The sequence below is a fragment of the Rhinopithecus roxellana genome, chromosome 20, assembly GCF_007565055.1.
Source record: "Rhinopithecus roxellana isolate Shanxi Qingling chromosome 20, ASM756505v1, whole genome shotgun sequence".
NCBI lineage: Eukaryota > Metazoa > Chordata > Mammalia > Primates > Cercopithecidae > Rhinopithecus > Rhinopithecus roxellana.
The window spans coordinates 81,742,167-81,758,886 of record NC_044568.1 but is presented as its reverse complement, the minus strand read 5'-3'; the positions used below and the strand labels follow the sequence as shown (position 1 = coordinate 81,758,886).

Genomic DNA, 16,720 nt, shown 5'->3' with positions numbered 1-16,720 from the left:
CAGGTCTGCCCGAGACTGAAGATGGGCACATCCACCATAGCCTTATGCACCGTGACCCTGCCCTCACTCACCTCTGGCAGGGGGGCCTGTGTGCTGCGTGTTTGCTTGATGGCCTCCTCATAGCGGGGGGGATCTTTTGTCTTGGCGACTGGGCTCCCAAATAGAGAGTGCTGGACGACAAATTGCTGGGGTGGCGGGGGTGAACTAGGCTGTGTCAAATAAAGGAGGAGTGCACATTACATCTTGGCAATAAACCCTCCCTTTTCCTGGCTAGACTCGGCTCTGCTGTTCTCTATGTAGTGACCAAATCAGGGAATTCATGAGCAGGTTCTTTTAAGCACCTGTGAGGCTGACAGCACTGGTGGCCACCTAATGTGGGAAGGATCGTCTTCACTGTGATAATCGCTGAGCTCCTCCTTCACAAGTTATCACTGAATTTTCAACAATTTTATCCCATTACTATTAGTCACTCCAAGCCCAAAGCACTAGGCTTTGGAATGATTTTATGCCCCTGTAGAACTGTCACAAATGCACAAGCCTCACAGGGTTACCTTGTTGGGTGTGTTAGGTCCATTTTGCAGGGATGGAAGTGGAGCATTTCTGGATTGAAGAACGCTGTTGGAGGCCTTATTGATAAAGGGCTGCTGGACAGCTGGAGCAGGATGTCTCTGATATGGAAGAACGGTATTTGATGCTGAGTTTGTGAAAACCTGTATTGAATAAATGTTTCTCCATTAATTTGTTCTTTGGCTTCTCCTAATGAAGTAAAGAAAACCATGTTTTAGGGCAGGGGTCAGCAAACTTTTTCTATAAAGGGCCACAGAGTATACAGCTTACGATTTGTGGGTCACCTGGCCTCTGTTGTTACCACTTGGCTCTGCCATTGCAGCCTAAAAGCAGCCACAGATAGTACACAGATAAACGGGTGTGGCTGTGTGCCAATGAAACTTTATCCACACAAACAGGCGGTGGGTTAGATTTGGTCCATAGGCCAGGTTTTGCTTACCCCTATTTACAAGCATATGTGGTTCCTTTACGCAGTAACTTGCCTTTGATGGTGGTACAGACAGAGATTTGAGGAAAAACAGTGCTTGCTCTTTATAATTCTCCTCTTAAATGATAGCTGAGTTTCTTCTATTCCTCTCTAAGGTGAGCTCATCTACACTCTCTTTTTTTTTTTTTTTTTTTTTTTTTGAGACAGAGTCTCGCTCTGTTGCCCAGGCTGGAGTGCAGTGGCGCACTCTTGGCTCATTGCAACCTCTGCCTCCCAGGTTCATGCCATTCTCCTGCCTCAGTCCCAAGTAGCTGGGACTATAGGTATCCGCCACCATGCCCAGCTAATTTTTTGTATTTTTAGTAGATGGGGTTTCACCCTGTTAGCCAGGATGGTCTTGATCTCCTGACCTTGTGATCTGCCCACCTTGGCTTCCCAAAGTGCTGGGATTATAAGCGTGAGACACCATGCCCGGCCTACTCTCAAATCTTTAATTGCCATGACTAAGCTAATAATCCCGAGTCACTGCTCTGTTTCTAACCTTGCTCCCAGGCATCAAAGCCACTTACATCATCTTCCTAGGTATCTCAAATTAAAAATATTCCAAATGATTTTTCTCCTTTTTCCCACTACCCCCTGCCTCTCAGCTTCTGAGGGAAAATAATTCTTGGTTCTGCCTTTTTAAAAACTTAAGTAAATAGGACTATCAGTCAACTCTGCTTTCTCCCTCAGTGTTCACACATCTCACGACGCCTCTTGAATCTGCCGCTGCTCTCTGCTGTCCTGCGCCTAGCCCTCACTATCTATCACAGGGATTCTGCAGCAGCCTTGCGGCACAGACCCCCTGCCACAACGTGTTCTCAAGGCATGGCCCCTACCACACTCATTGGCTCTCTTGATTTGGGTAAAACTCTAATCTTTGCCTGGCATGTAAGCTGCTTACTACCTGGTCCCTTTCCATCCTACCTAAAACCTCAACCTGCTATGGTCACACTCAATTTTCCAGTTTCTTGAAAATTTCTTCAAATACAAGCAAGGCCCCATTTAAAACTGGCCCCCTTTGGAGAGGCTATTTTCTATTCTAACATGCAAAGGTGAGAACTTCTTGCTGCAGAACTCCAAAACGTTTTGTTTAGCACCTCCATCAAGAGCCACAAGTTTTAGGGTCTTTTACAAATATGTGTCTATATTGCTGATATTGTAACTGTATTTCATAGAACTTGGTTTGCTCATAAAAATACTTAACACGTTCTATACTACTAATACTCCGAAAAACCTCTGTATTTCGTAAGCAGGAAAGTCTATGTGTATATACCTCAAACAGTACAACCTCGATGGTGATGAGTTCTGTAAATATACTCCTATTTGAAACAATTAAATTTCCTTATATTTGGTAAAAAATTACTTCCTTTACACTAGAAGTAATGATTGCAAATTCTAGTATCTTAAGACTTAGTGAAAAAACCCTTATTTATCCTATCTACATATTTTTCCCTTTCCTCCCTAAAACAAATTGTCTTAACATTTGAACATTTACTAAGCTTTTAATTACACTAAATGGCATTTTGAGCTTTCCCCAAACTCAGTAACATACAACCATGATTCCTTTAGCAGAGGAGATTCTGAAGCAGCACATCTGTTACATGTGACTGCTGCTTTCTGTCCCCAAAGCTGGTTTCACCCAGACAGTTCACACTATCCTGAGGCAGATCACAGGCACAACTCATTACCTGGGTTCTTTTATGTTGAAGAGTAAAACTCTGGGATTAATAATTTTCAAGGTTTAAAAGAGTAAGACCTATTTTTGAGGCCTAAGATTTTTCTAGCAAGGAGATGTGCACATAGCTCCACCTACTGGCTACTGGGGAATGTGGGAGAATTTTTTTGGTAGGTATTTGTGTAGAGGACACTGAATCCTAGACCACCAACTTCATTTTAAAGATGAGGTAATGGACTCTCAGAGAAGGTAAGTGAATTCTGTGTGAGGCCAAACACCTGGGCAATGGTGAAATGGAATTGATAAGACCTTCTGGGCTCTTAATCTGAGATGGCAAAGTCTTACAAATGTATTTCAAGATCTTATTCAACATGAACATTTTGGGAGTATATTTTTCATCTTCAAATACCTTTTCCAAGGGAACAGCGTATCTTTTTTTCCACAGTATGTTTAATTTGAAAAAAATGATTTTAAAATTCAGTACATTTAATATATGAGGATTGAAAACAAATACTTTTGAAACTTTCCCTTGGAAAAGGGGTTAACTGTGAAGGCAAGCTATCTTTCAGTAATGAAAAGCTTTCTCCATTCCAAATAACTGGGAAGTCTGCAGCCAAATGGCATCTGACCTAAGGCTCGTTCCATCGGAGATGGATCACAGAACAGAATAAACAGGAGCTTCCCAAGGCTAATTTTACGAAGACGCTTGTTGAATGGATGATTGGAGGGTGGTAAAAATCAGTGACAGATGACTGCTCCTTGGCATTTACAAACCTTTCTGACTTGTTGAGGCTGACTGAGCACATGCTGTGGGAACTTGTCTTGTGTCTGAGGTACAGCTGGGGCCAAGCCTGAGGCCAAGGCAGCAGTTGGTATTTGTGCAGCAGTTGCTATCTGAGGCTGAGTCTGCATTCCTGCTTGTGGTGAAGTCTAGGGAGGTGAATTGAAAAAAAGTCAATTTAATTGTCAGAATCAAAGTCAGAAATCACAACTTAGATGCAGAATCACTGGCCACTTGGGGATTGTATCTAAATGAAGCAAGACCAAGGTTACAGACACACACTTCATCTGCACAGAGATCTGAACTCGAATGATTCTAAACCAGAGAGGGAAACACCAGACCAGTCACTGCATGTTCTTATTATTCCTAAGTAGTTAAGATTTTCATTTGAAAATTTTGAGAAAATGGAAATAATAGGAACCTAAGGCAGTTCTACACATAATAGCTCAGGTATTGTAATACTTGAAGAGCAACAAGGAAACTTGTGAGACCTAACTGTCCCAATTGCTTTTGGTAAGCTACGCGTGCATTCCCTAGGGAGAGCCGGCAAGGGGCCAGGGCGCCCTCAGACCCAAGGATAAAAACACGGTTCTCGTTTCTACTACAGCAATGGCAGATTTGGACCAAAAAATTTAAGGATTTATTATGGAATAGACTTTCAATTTTGCAGATACCCTAAAGATAAAACAGAGGAATTAGAATTTTTTGCATGTGCCAAAGGGTCTGCGGGCCCTGCCTCCTAACCACAGGGATACAAGATGACTCCTCTCACCTATTTCAGGTATTTGGGTGTCGAGGCTGAGGAGCACTGGTTCAAATGGTTTCTTGTTCACTCGTGGTCCATGTTTGGTTAAAACTTACCAAAACTGCATGACACGGAACAACCTCAGGCAAATACATAGGTTATGTAGGCACAAAAGGGAATTTCATGCTCATCAGTGTTTTCTCATCTTTTTCAATTATATCCTCACTCCTAACTTTTTGGTCATGTTTTCCTTAGTTTAGACATCTTCATATAAGCAGTGACTTTCGAGAACTAAATGTGGGAGGCAGAATATAAGAATGGGCATAAGAATAAAGGCTCTGCGGGCAGAACACCTGGGTTTAAATGCCAGCTCCATCCTTGGGGAACTCACTTGAGTACTCCTAGGCCTCAGCTCCTTATCCAGAGAGGGGTCATATCACTTACATCTTCTAGGAGAAGGGAGGATTAAGTGAAGCCAGCCATTTAAAATACTAGATGCTGTGCCTTGCCAGAAGAAGTGCTCAGCAGCAGAGACTATGATCACAATGATCATGTCACTGGTGTGTAAAAAAAATGTCTGCATGGATGATACTGTGTTCATTCAAGGGAAAAGGTAACAACTAGAAAAGCACCCTGTATTTGTTTTCACTATATAAAAAGTGTTAGATATTCAGATTTCTAAATAACCCTCTCACAACATGCATATGTTTCCTCTGTGAGGTCTGCTCTGGATGCATTTATGAAAGAGCTCAGGTATGGTTCCTTCCTTAGCAGGGTTTGCATTCCAAGCGTGCTGTAAGGCAAAGTAGTTAGAAGACACACTTCACACCTGGAGTTTGAGGCTGCCTACAGGGAGTTGCACTGAGGTGACACTCGAGCCCTGGATGGACACTGGGAGCAGGAGCTGAGCAGTCTGTGTGGTCAGTAAAGCCTGGGGCTGAGCAACAACAGCAGGCGGTGGCTGTCCCTGGGAACTCACATAAAACTGCGAGACGACACTCTGCTGCTCTGCCTGGGCCACAGGGACCTCTTGCTTGATAACTACAGCCTTTTTGGCAACAAGGGTCTGGCCACCTGTAGAGACAGGCTGGCCTACAGTGTGGCTGGCTACTGGGATGGGCTGCCTGGAGCTGGAGCAGTCGGGGAGTGAGGCCTCGTCTTTGATGGAGGAGCCAAGGCTGCTGTGCTTCTGATCTGACTTGTTGACAGAATGACCTGGGGCACTGGGCTGGGGTTCCAGGGGCCGCTGTTGCTGCCCTCGTTTTTCAACCTCAAGTTGCATTTTCAGCACTTCCACGAGCTTCTGCTCTTGTTCCAGTTTCCTCTTCAGTTCTTCGATTTGCTTCTCTTTCTCCTGAAGCTTGCGATCCTTCTCAGCTGCATCCAGTTCCAGGTTGGACAGAGTGCTGCTGGTAGGACTCAGACTGTCTTCATTATTTGTCATTCTCAAAGGAGATGAACTCAAGAACTGTGAAGGAGACATCATGGTCATAATCTCGGTGAAAGTGTCTGCCATGTTTGTTTCATCAGTACTGAGACTGGACTGTTCAGAGGGAGATGGTGAAATGGGCAGAGGGGAATGAACATTTTCCACACGGGCTGTGTTGCTGGTTCCTGTAGATGGCAATTCTGCCTTGAGAGTAGAGACTGGGCTAGTCACAGTGTTGTGTAGTGTTGTAACCGGCAAGGCCACAGTGACTTCTGGGTTACTGGTGACAATGGCTGACGATGACACTGCCACGATGCCCCCAGCAGCAAGGCCGCTGCTGTTCACTTCCTGGTAGGGTTTCAGGCGCTCAATGAGGTCTGGTTTGGTGCCTGACACTGGCAGACCCCTTAACTTCAGTTCTGTCTTCAGTTCTGACACCTGGAGGTACAAACAAAGCAGATCTCTTGGTATTGGAGCTTTCTGGCAAATCTACAGTACACTTTTGTGATGGGAAAGGTGCCTACGTCTGTCAGATAACTCTGTGTTACTGCACACCTGAAAGTGGAACTGGTTTTCTATTGAAGCACATAGAAATAGATAACTACAGACTAGACGTACTTGAGGAGCCAGCGATACAGTAAGGGTTTTTAGAGGGTAATTCCGCTTTTATGTCAAAGCAGAGAGAGACTACCAGGAATGATGATGGTATAGCTGCATTTATTGAGTAGCTGCCATGTGCAAGACACTGCTGGAAGTGCTCTATTCTTTCCACTCGTCTTCACATGACCCTATGAGGTGTCCGTATCATTATTCTTCCCATTTTACAGATCAGGAGGCAACAGAAGAAAGAGGTTGAAGCACTCACTCACGGTACCACAGATAATAGAAGGCTGAGCTGTGATAGAAACCTAAAAAGGCTGGCCCTAGAGCTCATATTCTTAACTGTTACATTTTCCTGCTTCTCCCAAACTTGGCATTGAGCAGGGAAGAAAAAAAAAATCACAGCCTCTGGAATCCAGCAGAACTGGCAGGTGCCCGCACAAGGTACACACTCAGTAAATGACAGTTATTGGTTGCTTTAAAAGAAAATTTAGTGGAAGTAAAAAGAATGTACCTTTATAAAGATTATCATATTGTTGGTAAAGTTGAATGTCTATTGAAAACAACTTAATGTCTGCTAGTCAAATCTGGCAAATCATTTACATGTTTGTGGTACTCAGGGATGAATAAGCTCCAGTTGGAATTGTCACCTTTAAGTCATCCAGGCTAGAAGGCAGAGGTCCTGGCTTTCTCACAGGAGCAGATGTATTCTGTCTTGGTGTGTTAGGTGTGGTATTGTTCAAAGCTGAATTCCCACTGTTACTAGTTTTGTCATTGAGTGGCCTTCAAAAGAAAAAGAAAATTAGTTTATAATAATCTAGATTTGACATTGCTTCTATTAACAAGTTGACTAACTTATGAAGAGAAAGATACCGTGGTCATGGATTTGGAAGGCTGAATATTGTAAAGATGCCAATTACATTAGATCTCAATGAAATCCCTGCAGGTTTTGTTTGTTTGCTAGCATGGTGGAAATTTAGAAGGCGATTCTAAGCTTTATACGGAAATGCAAAGGACCAAGAATGGCCACGAATCCTTGAAGAAAAGCAAAGCTGGAAGAGTCACACTACCAGACATCAATGCATAATTAACGTAGGATGTTGCTGATACAGGCACAGAACGACAGGCAAATGAGAGACTCCCAGCAAATCCAGAAACGGCCCTCTGCATACCTGGACCCTTGAGTTACCAGAAAGAGGACACTGATGTAGTGGAGAGAGGGCGGGACTTCTGATGGCGCCACGCTACGTTGTAAATTCACACAGAAAAAACATGGCCCTTGACTGGCCCCACCTCACCTTGTTCCCAAAATCTACATGTGAATTATGAAAATCTTTCAGAAAAATAGAATAGTATCTTCATGGTCTTTGGGTAGACAAAGATTTCTTAAATAGGACATAAAAAGCACTAAGTAAAAGGGACATCTTTAAGACAGTGAAAAGTCAAGCCACAGTGCAGGACAACAGATCTGTAATACATATTTCTGACAAAGACCTCATATCTAGAGTATATAAAGAGGTCTTTTAAAATCAGTAAGAAAGAGACAGAAAACCCAGTGGAAAAGTGGGGGAAAAATCTCAGATGTATCACAAGAAAGCATATCCCAATGGTCAATAAATAAAGGAACAATGGTTCAACTTCATTAGGTATGCGGAAAACGCAAATCACAACAGAATAGCCCTGCATTTTCAGTGGAATTGCTATAATAAGTAAGACTGATACCAAGTACCTGGGACAACCACAACAATCACACACTGCTGGCAGAGGTGTGAATGATGCAGCTATTTTGGAAAACTGTACTAAAGAAAAACATCTTTTCTTTGAAACTTCTCTTCCGTAGTACTAAAGGAAAACATCTCCCTATCCTATGATCCCGCAATTCCATTCCTAGATAGACATCTAACAGAAAGACACATGTATGTATACCAAAAGACAGATTATTTACTACGGGGTTATTCATAATAGCCCCAACTGGAAGCAGCCCAACTATGCATCAAGAGTGAGTTGGATGGTTAAATTACAGTATAGTCAGCCACAAAATATTAAACAACAACAAAAAAACGAACTGCTATTGGCACCAACAAAGATGCTCCTAGGTGTACTGTAAGATTGCATGTATATAAAGTTCAAAAACAGGCAAAACTACACTTTGGAAGGCCGAGGCGGGCAGATCATGAGGTCAGGAGATCGAGACCATCCTGGCTAACACGGTGAAACCCCATCTCTACTAAAAAATGCAAAAATTAGCTGGGCATGGTGGTGGGCGCCTATAGTCCCAGCTACTGTGGAGGCTGAGGCAGGAGAATGGCGTGAACCTGGGAGGCGGAGCTTGCAGTGAGCCGAGATTGTGCCACTGCACTCCAGCCTGGGTGACAGAGCGAGACTCTGTCTCAAAAAAAAACAGGCAAAACTAATCTCTGCAGATAGAAGTCAGGATCATCACAGAAAAGGGACACAAAGGGGGCTTTTGGGGTACTGATAATGATCTTGGTTTGAGTATTGGATATAGGAGTGTATTCATTTTTGCATCAATTTTCACTTACAATTTATGGACTTTTCTGTATGTAAGCTATACTTCAATTTAAAAAGCTTATTTAAGAGAAGTTGGTGCATCACTTGTCAAATTCTACTACAGTTAGGTGCTTTCTACTAATTTCCCTAAATTTTCAGTATTAAAACCAGATCCCCACCTAACATCTTCCAACTGTGATACTCTTGGTAACAGTAGTGTTTCCTTTCTGGATGGTTGCTACCATACAGCCGATTCCACTGCAGCTTCAGGCTTGGTGCTGAAGCCAAGAGACTTGGAATTCCACATTCTGAAACAGGGATTTGAGGTGACAGTGCCTATGGGGTGACGGCCATAGTTGGGTGAGCTTTCTCTGGGGAGTTCTGGGAGGTCTGTGGTTGAAGCCAGTGCTGGCTTTGTCAATAGCTAACTCTTGACATTCACTTTGGGGGTATTCTAAAACCTGGCTGAATTTTGTTGAAGTCAAATACTTGAAATCTTTGGGATGAAGTTTCTTGTTATTGGATGAAATGACAAATATTTTATGCATCATTATTCTCCTTTATAAAAATTCAACTGTAAAATCTCAGTTATGAAAACATTTTCTTTAAATCAATGTTTCTCCACGTTATTTTCATTCATTAGGGTCCCCCGAAAGAGCCTTTTAGACATTTTCCTCCAAATCTCTCTCCCCATGAAGTTTCAACACCACAGACATACTGCATGTGTTTATGGACTGCACGTAAGTCTGTGCTTTATTACATAAGAGTAATCTCCCTGCTGAGCCACCTTTTGCTTCCTTGTGAATGGTATTATCCCCTTGAGAATGAATGTAATTATTTTACTCATGCTGTTTTTTTTTCCTGTTGAGATTCTATAATACTCTACCTATTATAATGAACAGTTTGGTATTTAACTCAATCTTTAAAATAATATAAACATGTTAATCTATTTTTCTCCCAAATCAATAGAGGGGGAGAAAAAAAAAGGAAAGGGTTACTGATGAATGTGATTGGCAGATGAGAGACCTGAGTTCAGAGGGATGCAGTGGCCTTCGGGGACCTCCAGTGACTTCCCACTGTGCGGACAAGCTGGGTTGGACTAAAGCCCAGTCCCTTTGGGCGCTTGCTCCTTTGTGGTGGCAAAGGGCTACATGATTCAGGTAAAATCCTACCACTATGGGCACTGTAGGACTTCCACATTCAGTTTCTTGTAATGGAATTTTGATAAATATAAACAGTGCGGTAGGAAACAAGGTCTCCATTTTTAGGATCTGGAAACTGAACAGGACTTACATTCTTTTTGTGGTTAAATAATACACAAAAACAAGTGTTCTTTCTCCTTCTAGTATCCTGGGTCTTTTTGTATGATAATGTTCTTGGGTGAGCCTGGTTGTTGTAGAGGTGCTGAATGTCTGAGGAGGAGAGGGGAATTGAAACCTTAATGGAAGGACAAAGAACTGGTAACAGTTCAGCAAGCCCACACCTCTGATGGATTCTTCCCATCTACAAAGCCAGCCGCACAGCCAAATTCTTTCATTACAGAAAAGACTGTTTCAAAGATATCAAAAAAATCCTTTGGGATTTTCACCTTAACAGGTCCTCATCTGGGAATGGGGTCAGTAACAGCAATTCCTCCTAGACTTGCAGCAAAGATGAGGATGATGCACAGTTTTAAGCACAATGCATTATACATAGTAACTGTGAGCCATCATTACCATTATTATTATTATTATTGATGCCCAATGCCAAAGGAGGATGGCAGTGGAAGAGGCCTCCCTAGGGCCTGGACAAAGCTGCAAAGTAGCAGCAGCTTGTCTCTGATTCTCCTGCAATTCTCTTTGGTATCTCCTGATTCCCTTCCAATGTCAATAGCTCACTTGGGCCTGCTTGCTGTTAAAATAGTAACTGGATACAAAGTCCTTTCTCTCTTCATCTCCATACCCTGATGTTTTAGATTTAAGTACTTCACAATCAGGTCTGAATTACTAACAGGTTTAATCTTCCTCAACATATCTGAATCTTAAGAGGGAAAAGCATTCCCTATGAGGGAATGCTTAGGCTACATGTAGAAAACAGAAGTTTCTACAGATCATGTAATCATAAGTTGAATGACTTGATCATGGCTAGTAATTTTTCATTATCATGAACGTTTGCATCTTTTTCAAGAGTAAAATGAAAGTATTTCTTTTTCCAGAAAAGTGAGGAAAATGAAGACAACATCTTTGCATTTTTATCTGTTTCCCAGAAAAAGCATATTGGGAATGTATATCCAGAAATTTTATTACATTAATTAAAATTAGCCATTGATGTCTTGCTGTGAACTCAGTTTCAGAAATTGTCAGAATTCACTCCCTTCTGTCCCCCCCAGTTGGGTTAAAACTTTCAAAACACCTTTCTTCTTAGCAGTTGCTGGTCACCAAGGCCTTTAACTGTCTTCTGAAACACTCCCTCTGCTGCCAGAGCTCTTCACTGTCTCTAGACGTCCCTGCAACACCAGCATCCAGCTGTTCTTTCTTACATTTCAGCCTCCCCACGTTAGCAGCTTGCTCTGAAGCACTCCATTGTCTATCTGCTGTGTCGAGTAAGAGTCTTCTGCCCAGCTTCAAGTCCCCTTAGACACTGGCTATACTCGATTTTTGTCTTCCACTTTTTTTCTTAAAAATTAATCAGATTCTTTGTTTAGGCAATTTTTCTCATCTTCCAATGAAGAGAGGCACTACTTACTCTATTCCTTCCTCTGTGCTAGTGCTCACAGCATTCCCCTGTGCCTGGAAAGGCACTTCTTGAGCCTTCTATATACAAAGATCCTGCCTTTTCCACCAGGCTTTCCTTTGACCACTCCAGCTTTCATGCCCATCTTTCTCCTATTTTAGCTGTTTATGACAGGTCTTATACTACTTAAATGCTTTTCTCAGAGCATCTAGTACTATTTTGGTGTTCTAATAATAGGCAAATCTGGATGAATAATTGTGAAAAGGCATTTCTAATTGTAAAAATTCAGAACCTATTTTGGAGGACAGAAACTGGACTGGAATGCAGGCCATTCTCACCATGTGGACTTCAGACACTGTATGATAAGCTCTGATAACAAAGAAATGAAAATCATCACCGAGCACAAATAAATGACAATATTCAACTTTTGGTAACTTATAGTTCCTCATAAAAAACCACAGAGGCTGGGCATGGTGGCTCACGCCTGTAATCCCAGCACTTTGGGAGGCCGAGGCGGGTGGATCAGGAGGTCAGGAGATTGAGACTATGATGAAACCCCGCCTCTCCTAAAAATACAAGAAATTAGACGGGCACGCTGGCAGGAGCCTGTAGTCCCAGGTATTCAGGAGGCTGAGGCAGGAGAATGGCGTGAACCCGGGAAGCGGAGCTCGCAGTGAGCCAAGATTGCGCCACTGCACTCCAGCCTGGGTAACAAAGCGAGACTCTATCTCAAAAAAAAAAAAAAAAAGAAAAAACCACAGAAAACCCCGCGTTGAGGACAGCATGGGCCCCGCCATACTTGAATGGTGCAGGCAGGATGGTCTGGTAGTTGTAGTGCTGCTTCTGCTGACTCAGGATCTGCAGCTGCAGGAACAGCTGCTGCTGCTGGAGCAGGCGGGCATAGTTGGAGTCCATCTGCGGCTCGTTCTTCTCACCCTTCTGATCTGGTGGAATGTATTGGTGGTATTTTAACTTCTTTACCCGTGGTTTGGGATCTTTGCACTTTTTGCTACGGTGTTTGTCATTTGGATTCTTGGGATGGCTTTGCTATTTTTGAGGAAAAGAAAATAACATTTAAAGAGATGTCACCGCATGAAATCTATTGTACTGTATGCCTAAATTATTTGAAATTAAAAAGAAATGTACCTTAGATACGGGTACAGCCACTTTGGAAAGCAATATGCTAAATCCATTTCAAGAGCCATGAAAACTTTTGCATATTAACTCTGACCAAGAAATGTTCTCCTGCTGCACTGTTCCCTCAGGGTATGGGCAAGGGGCTCAGCATGAGCTATTCAAACTCAACGCACACTGACCTTAGGTCTCCTGTGTGAACACACTACCAAGTGCTTACACATATAATCTCCTAGTGAAAAACAAGCTGCATGCTAAATATCCAATGGGAAAAGATTAAGTATACTTCACCAAAACCATGTAACAGCTAAAAATTCTGTGGAGAATATGTAAAAATGAAAAAATGCTTCCAATGAGAAGAAAACAGAATATAAACTATCTCTAAGGAATATAACACAAAGACTAAAATACTGAGTGATATGAACATGAATTTAAACATTTTTCAAAAATATTACATTTTTCCTTTGAAACTGGGATGTGAGACCATGTATCTCTCATCTTAAGATTAGGAATCAGATGATGTTTTCCTGAGTTCTGGTTGTGTTCTCAGTTTTTAAGTTATCAGATCACTTTATACTTTTCAGTATTCAGATTCTAAGATAGCTTCATCTGAAAAAAACCCACCCAAACAAACAAAAAATACAGGAATGTATTCCTAAGCTTCTTTAGGGAACATATCCAACTTAATACAAAGACTTTGAGAAGTACTCAATTAAATGGAGCTATTGATATGATCACATCATATTCATATCCAAAGAATTAGGACACTGCAATCAAAGAAGAATAAAAACTCACTGCATTCTGCAGGCTAGGAATAGTCTCATTTCTAATGTTAGGCTATTCTAACATTCATAGAATATGACTATTAACATTCTTTTTTATATCCTTCCTTTGGATATGTTTTAATATAATTGGGATGATACCATATATGCTTATTAGAAACGTGCCTTTCTCTCTCTTCACTTGATATGTCATGAATTCTTAAATCCCTTTATAAAAGAATGATTCTGCAACAACATTTTTATGGCCATTTTTACATAACAGTTTACGGACATAGCCAGCGGGGTGCTGGAGCCAGCTCTTACTCATGAGAACCAAATGTGTGCTTCTCCCAACTTGCCATTCAGCAATATCACACGGGTAGCCTGAAACTGGCCACTGTGGGAATATTTACACCATGGGAATTGGCAAAGGCTATAATCTGCCTTCTGAGCCCAGTCAGTTATTAAACATTTACTGCAATACTACTGGACATAATATAATCCAATTAACTAGGAGCCTATTTTTAAATGCTGGTAAATAAGAATTTATAAAAAGTAATTATGTATTGGAAATGATTGGTTCTTGTTAATCTCATCTCATGCTTTCAGACTTGAGCATCAGGACCTGGCCTCCTTCTAGTTCTTTACTGACTCCTATGACACATCTGACATTCCCACTGCTCTTTTACTTTCTTTAACATTACTTCAGTCACTGTTCTTGATGATTTTAATATCCACACGTACAATCCTTCTAACGTTTGGGTCTCTTAGTTCCTTGACTTCATTGCTTCCAGATATCTCATCTCCTCTCTCAGCCAGCCACTGTGTGATGATAGCCTAGATCTCGTAATTATTTGACCCTCCCTTGCTTCCCAGTATCCCAATCTCTGATACCCACCATGTGTTTTGTCAGTTCACTCCATCCAGGATGCCAACTACAACAATTTTTTCTCACTTCCCTCCCTACCCAGCTATATCCAATGGTCCCCTCACTTGCACAGTCCCCTCTTGGTCATACACACCTGGCAAAACCCTTATCTAATTAATTCTGTCTCCTTCTGTTTCTCGACAATGGCTCTACTGATGTTTTGAGCTAGGTAATTGTGTTGTGGGAACCCATCCTGTACATTGTTGGATGTTCAACGGCATCCTTGGCTACCACCCATTAGATGCCCCTAGCAACCTCCACCCATCCACTTCGTCCCCCGCATTGTGACAACCAGAAACGTTTCCAGAAATTGCCAAATGTCTGTGATGGGAGGCAAACTTACCCCTGCTGAGAACCAGTGGTCCACTTCATGCCTGTACTCATATAACTGAAAGTGGCTACAGGAAAAACATAAAATCATGCTGACAAGTCTCACTTTAAACTCATGACCACCAACTTCAAGGGTTCATCAGTGCTACCTGGCCATCCTGTTACATTTTTCTGGTCCTTTAATTTTCCTGCTCTTCTAGAATACCGCCTATCTTTTCTTCTCTCTCTAAACCTTTAGTATTTCACCTCCATCCTTACTGTCAACTGATGACCTCGCTGCCTAAACATGGAGAACAACATGTAAGTGATCAGCACAGAGCTGAGTGCCTGCCTGCACCGAGACTCTGCACTTTCCTTCCTGCTGGTGTTGCTGTCTCAGGCTGGCCCTTCCCTCCTCAACTGGATTCTGTGTTCCCTTGCCCACACCTGGCTGTGGTTCCCCACTCTTCTCCTGGATCACTCCACTGGATCACAAACAGCCTTCCTTGACCCTACAGTCCAATAAAACTACAGACCCATTTCTGTGAGCTCTCAAGAAAAGCTTTCTGTAATACCATCTCCAGCTCTGCCTTTCAGGCTCTCTTGTGCCCACTTCAACTAAGTTTTCGGAAACTGTTCTTGTCAAGGTCGCTGTGCTTCAGTGTTAAACCAAGGCCAGTTCCCAGCACTCATTTTAACTGGGGCACAGCAGCCTTTGATACATTTAGTCCCTCCCTTCTTGAAACATCATGTCTGACTGCCTTGCCTCACTCTTGCTGGCTGTTTTTGCTGAGTCTCCTTTGCTCGTTCTCCTCTCGAAAATGGAGGTTCCCAAGGACTCACTTCTTACACAGCTTTTTCACCTGTACTTAGACTGTAGGTAATTTTACTGGGTTTCATGGCTTTAAACACCATTTATACACTGATGATCCACATTTCTATTCCCAACCTAGACCTCTCTCCTAACATCTGCACTCATTTATCCAGCTGCCTCTAGGACATGACGAGAGGTGCCTGCACAGCATCTCACACTCCAGGTGTACTCCTTTCCATTACAGGATGTGGCAACTGCAAGTTGCTAGTCGCTTAGACATACAACAGTAGATGGTTCACAACTCCTCTTCACACCACACATCCAACTTGTCTACAAATCCGGCCGGCTTAGCCTTCAAATATAGCCAAAATCCAACCACTTCTGTTATCTCGCCAGCTGCCACTGTCTCCTGCTGTGCATTTTACCTGTCTCTGCTTCTACCTTTGTGCTCTACTGTTTCTAACACATCAGCTCAAAAATCTTCCAGCACCTTCTTCCCTTAGTGGTAATACAAAGCCTAACTTCTTACAAGGCTCTACAGACGCTGTTCTGTGGCCACACCCTGTCTGCCTCCGCCATTGCTGTTGGAGTCAGCAATGGTGGAGGCAGCTCATACTGGCTGCCTTGGTCAAACTTGCTTCCCATAGGTATCTTCATGGCTCACACCCTCACTTCCTTTAGATCTTCTTTCAGATCTCCAAATGTCATCTGCATATCCCCAGACCACTTCAATTAAAAGACACGTCTCTCCTTGTCTCCCCAGCACCCCCATCCTCACATTATTCATCACCACCTGGCATACTCTATGTTAGTGATCGTTTGTTCCTTGCTTTATTCCTAGTACCCAGAACAGTGCCTGGCACACAGAAGGTGCTTGAGAAAGTATCTGTTGAACAAATGAATGGTGAATGTGCATGCTAACTGGAAATCACTTTAATTATCAGGCACTTAAGGTATATACCTCTTCACTATTTACCTGCTTTTTTCATTATCAATAATTCATCTTATTTGTTTTTGAGGCAGGGTCTCACTCCGTCACTAAGGCTGGAATCTTGGCTCACTGCAGCCTTAACCTCGTGGGCTCAAGTGATCCTCCCACCTCAGCCTCCGAGTAGCTGGGAGCATAGGTGTGCGCCACCATGCCCAACTAATTTTTTTGTACACTTTATAGAGATGGGGTTTTGCCATGTGGGTCCAGGCTGGTCTCAAACTCCTGACCTCAAGCGATCTGCCTGCTCTGGCCTCCCAAAGTGCAGGGATTACAGGCATGAGCCACTGCACTGGC

The 16,720-nt window shown here is 42.6% G+C and overlaps 1 protein-coding gene across 7 annotated transcripts in view; it reads right to left on the bottom strand.

Moving 5' to 3' along the window:
• MRTFB (myocardin related transcription factor B) overlaps positions 1 to 16,720 on the bottom strand; it is a 213,888-nt gene that overhangs the window by 15,528 nt on the left and 181,640 nt on the right. For 6 of the 7 annotated variants that reach the window (XM_010366553.2, XM_030924872.1, XM_010366554.2 and 3 more), the window contains 6 exons: positions 12,289 to 12,536; positions 6,917 to 7,049; positions 5,067 to 6,104; positions 3,486 to 3,641; positions 552 to 710; positions 72 to 209 (listed from right to left, as the gene is read on the bottom strand). In XM_010366553.2, the coding sequence (XP_010364855.2) occupies positions 72 to 209; positions 552 to 710; positions 3,486 to 3,641; positions 5,067 to 6,104; positions 6,917 to 7,049; positions 12,289 to 12,536 (1,872 nt within the window). The remainder of the gene's footprint in view (positions 1 to 71; positions 210 to 551; positions 711 to 3,485; positions 3,642 to 5,066; positions 6,105 to 6,916; positions 7,050 to 12,288; positions 12,537 to 16,720) is intronic. The other variant, XM_030924875.1, reaches the window with a different exon arrangement.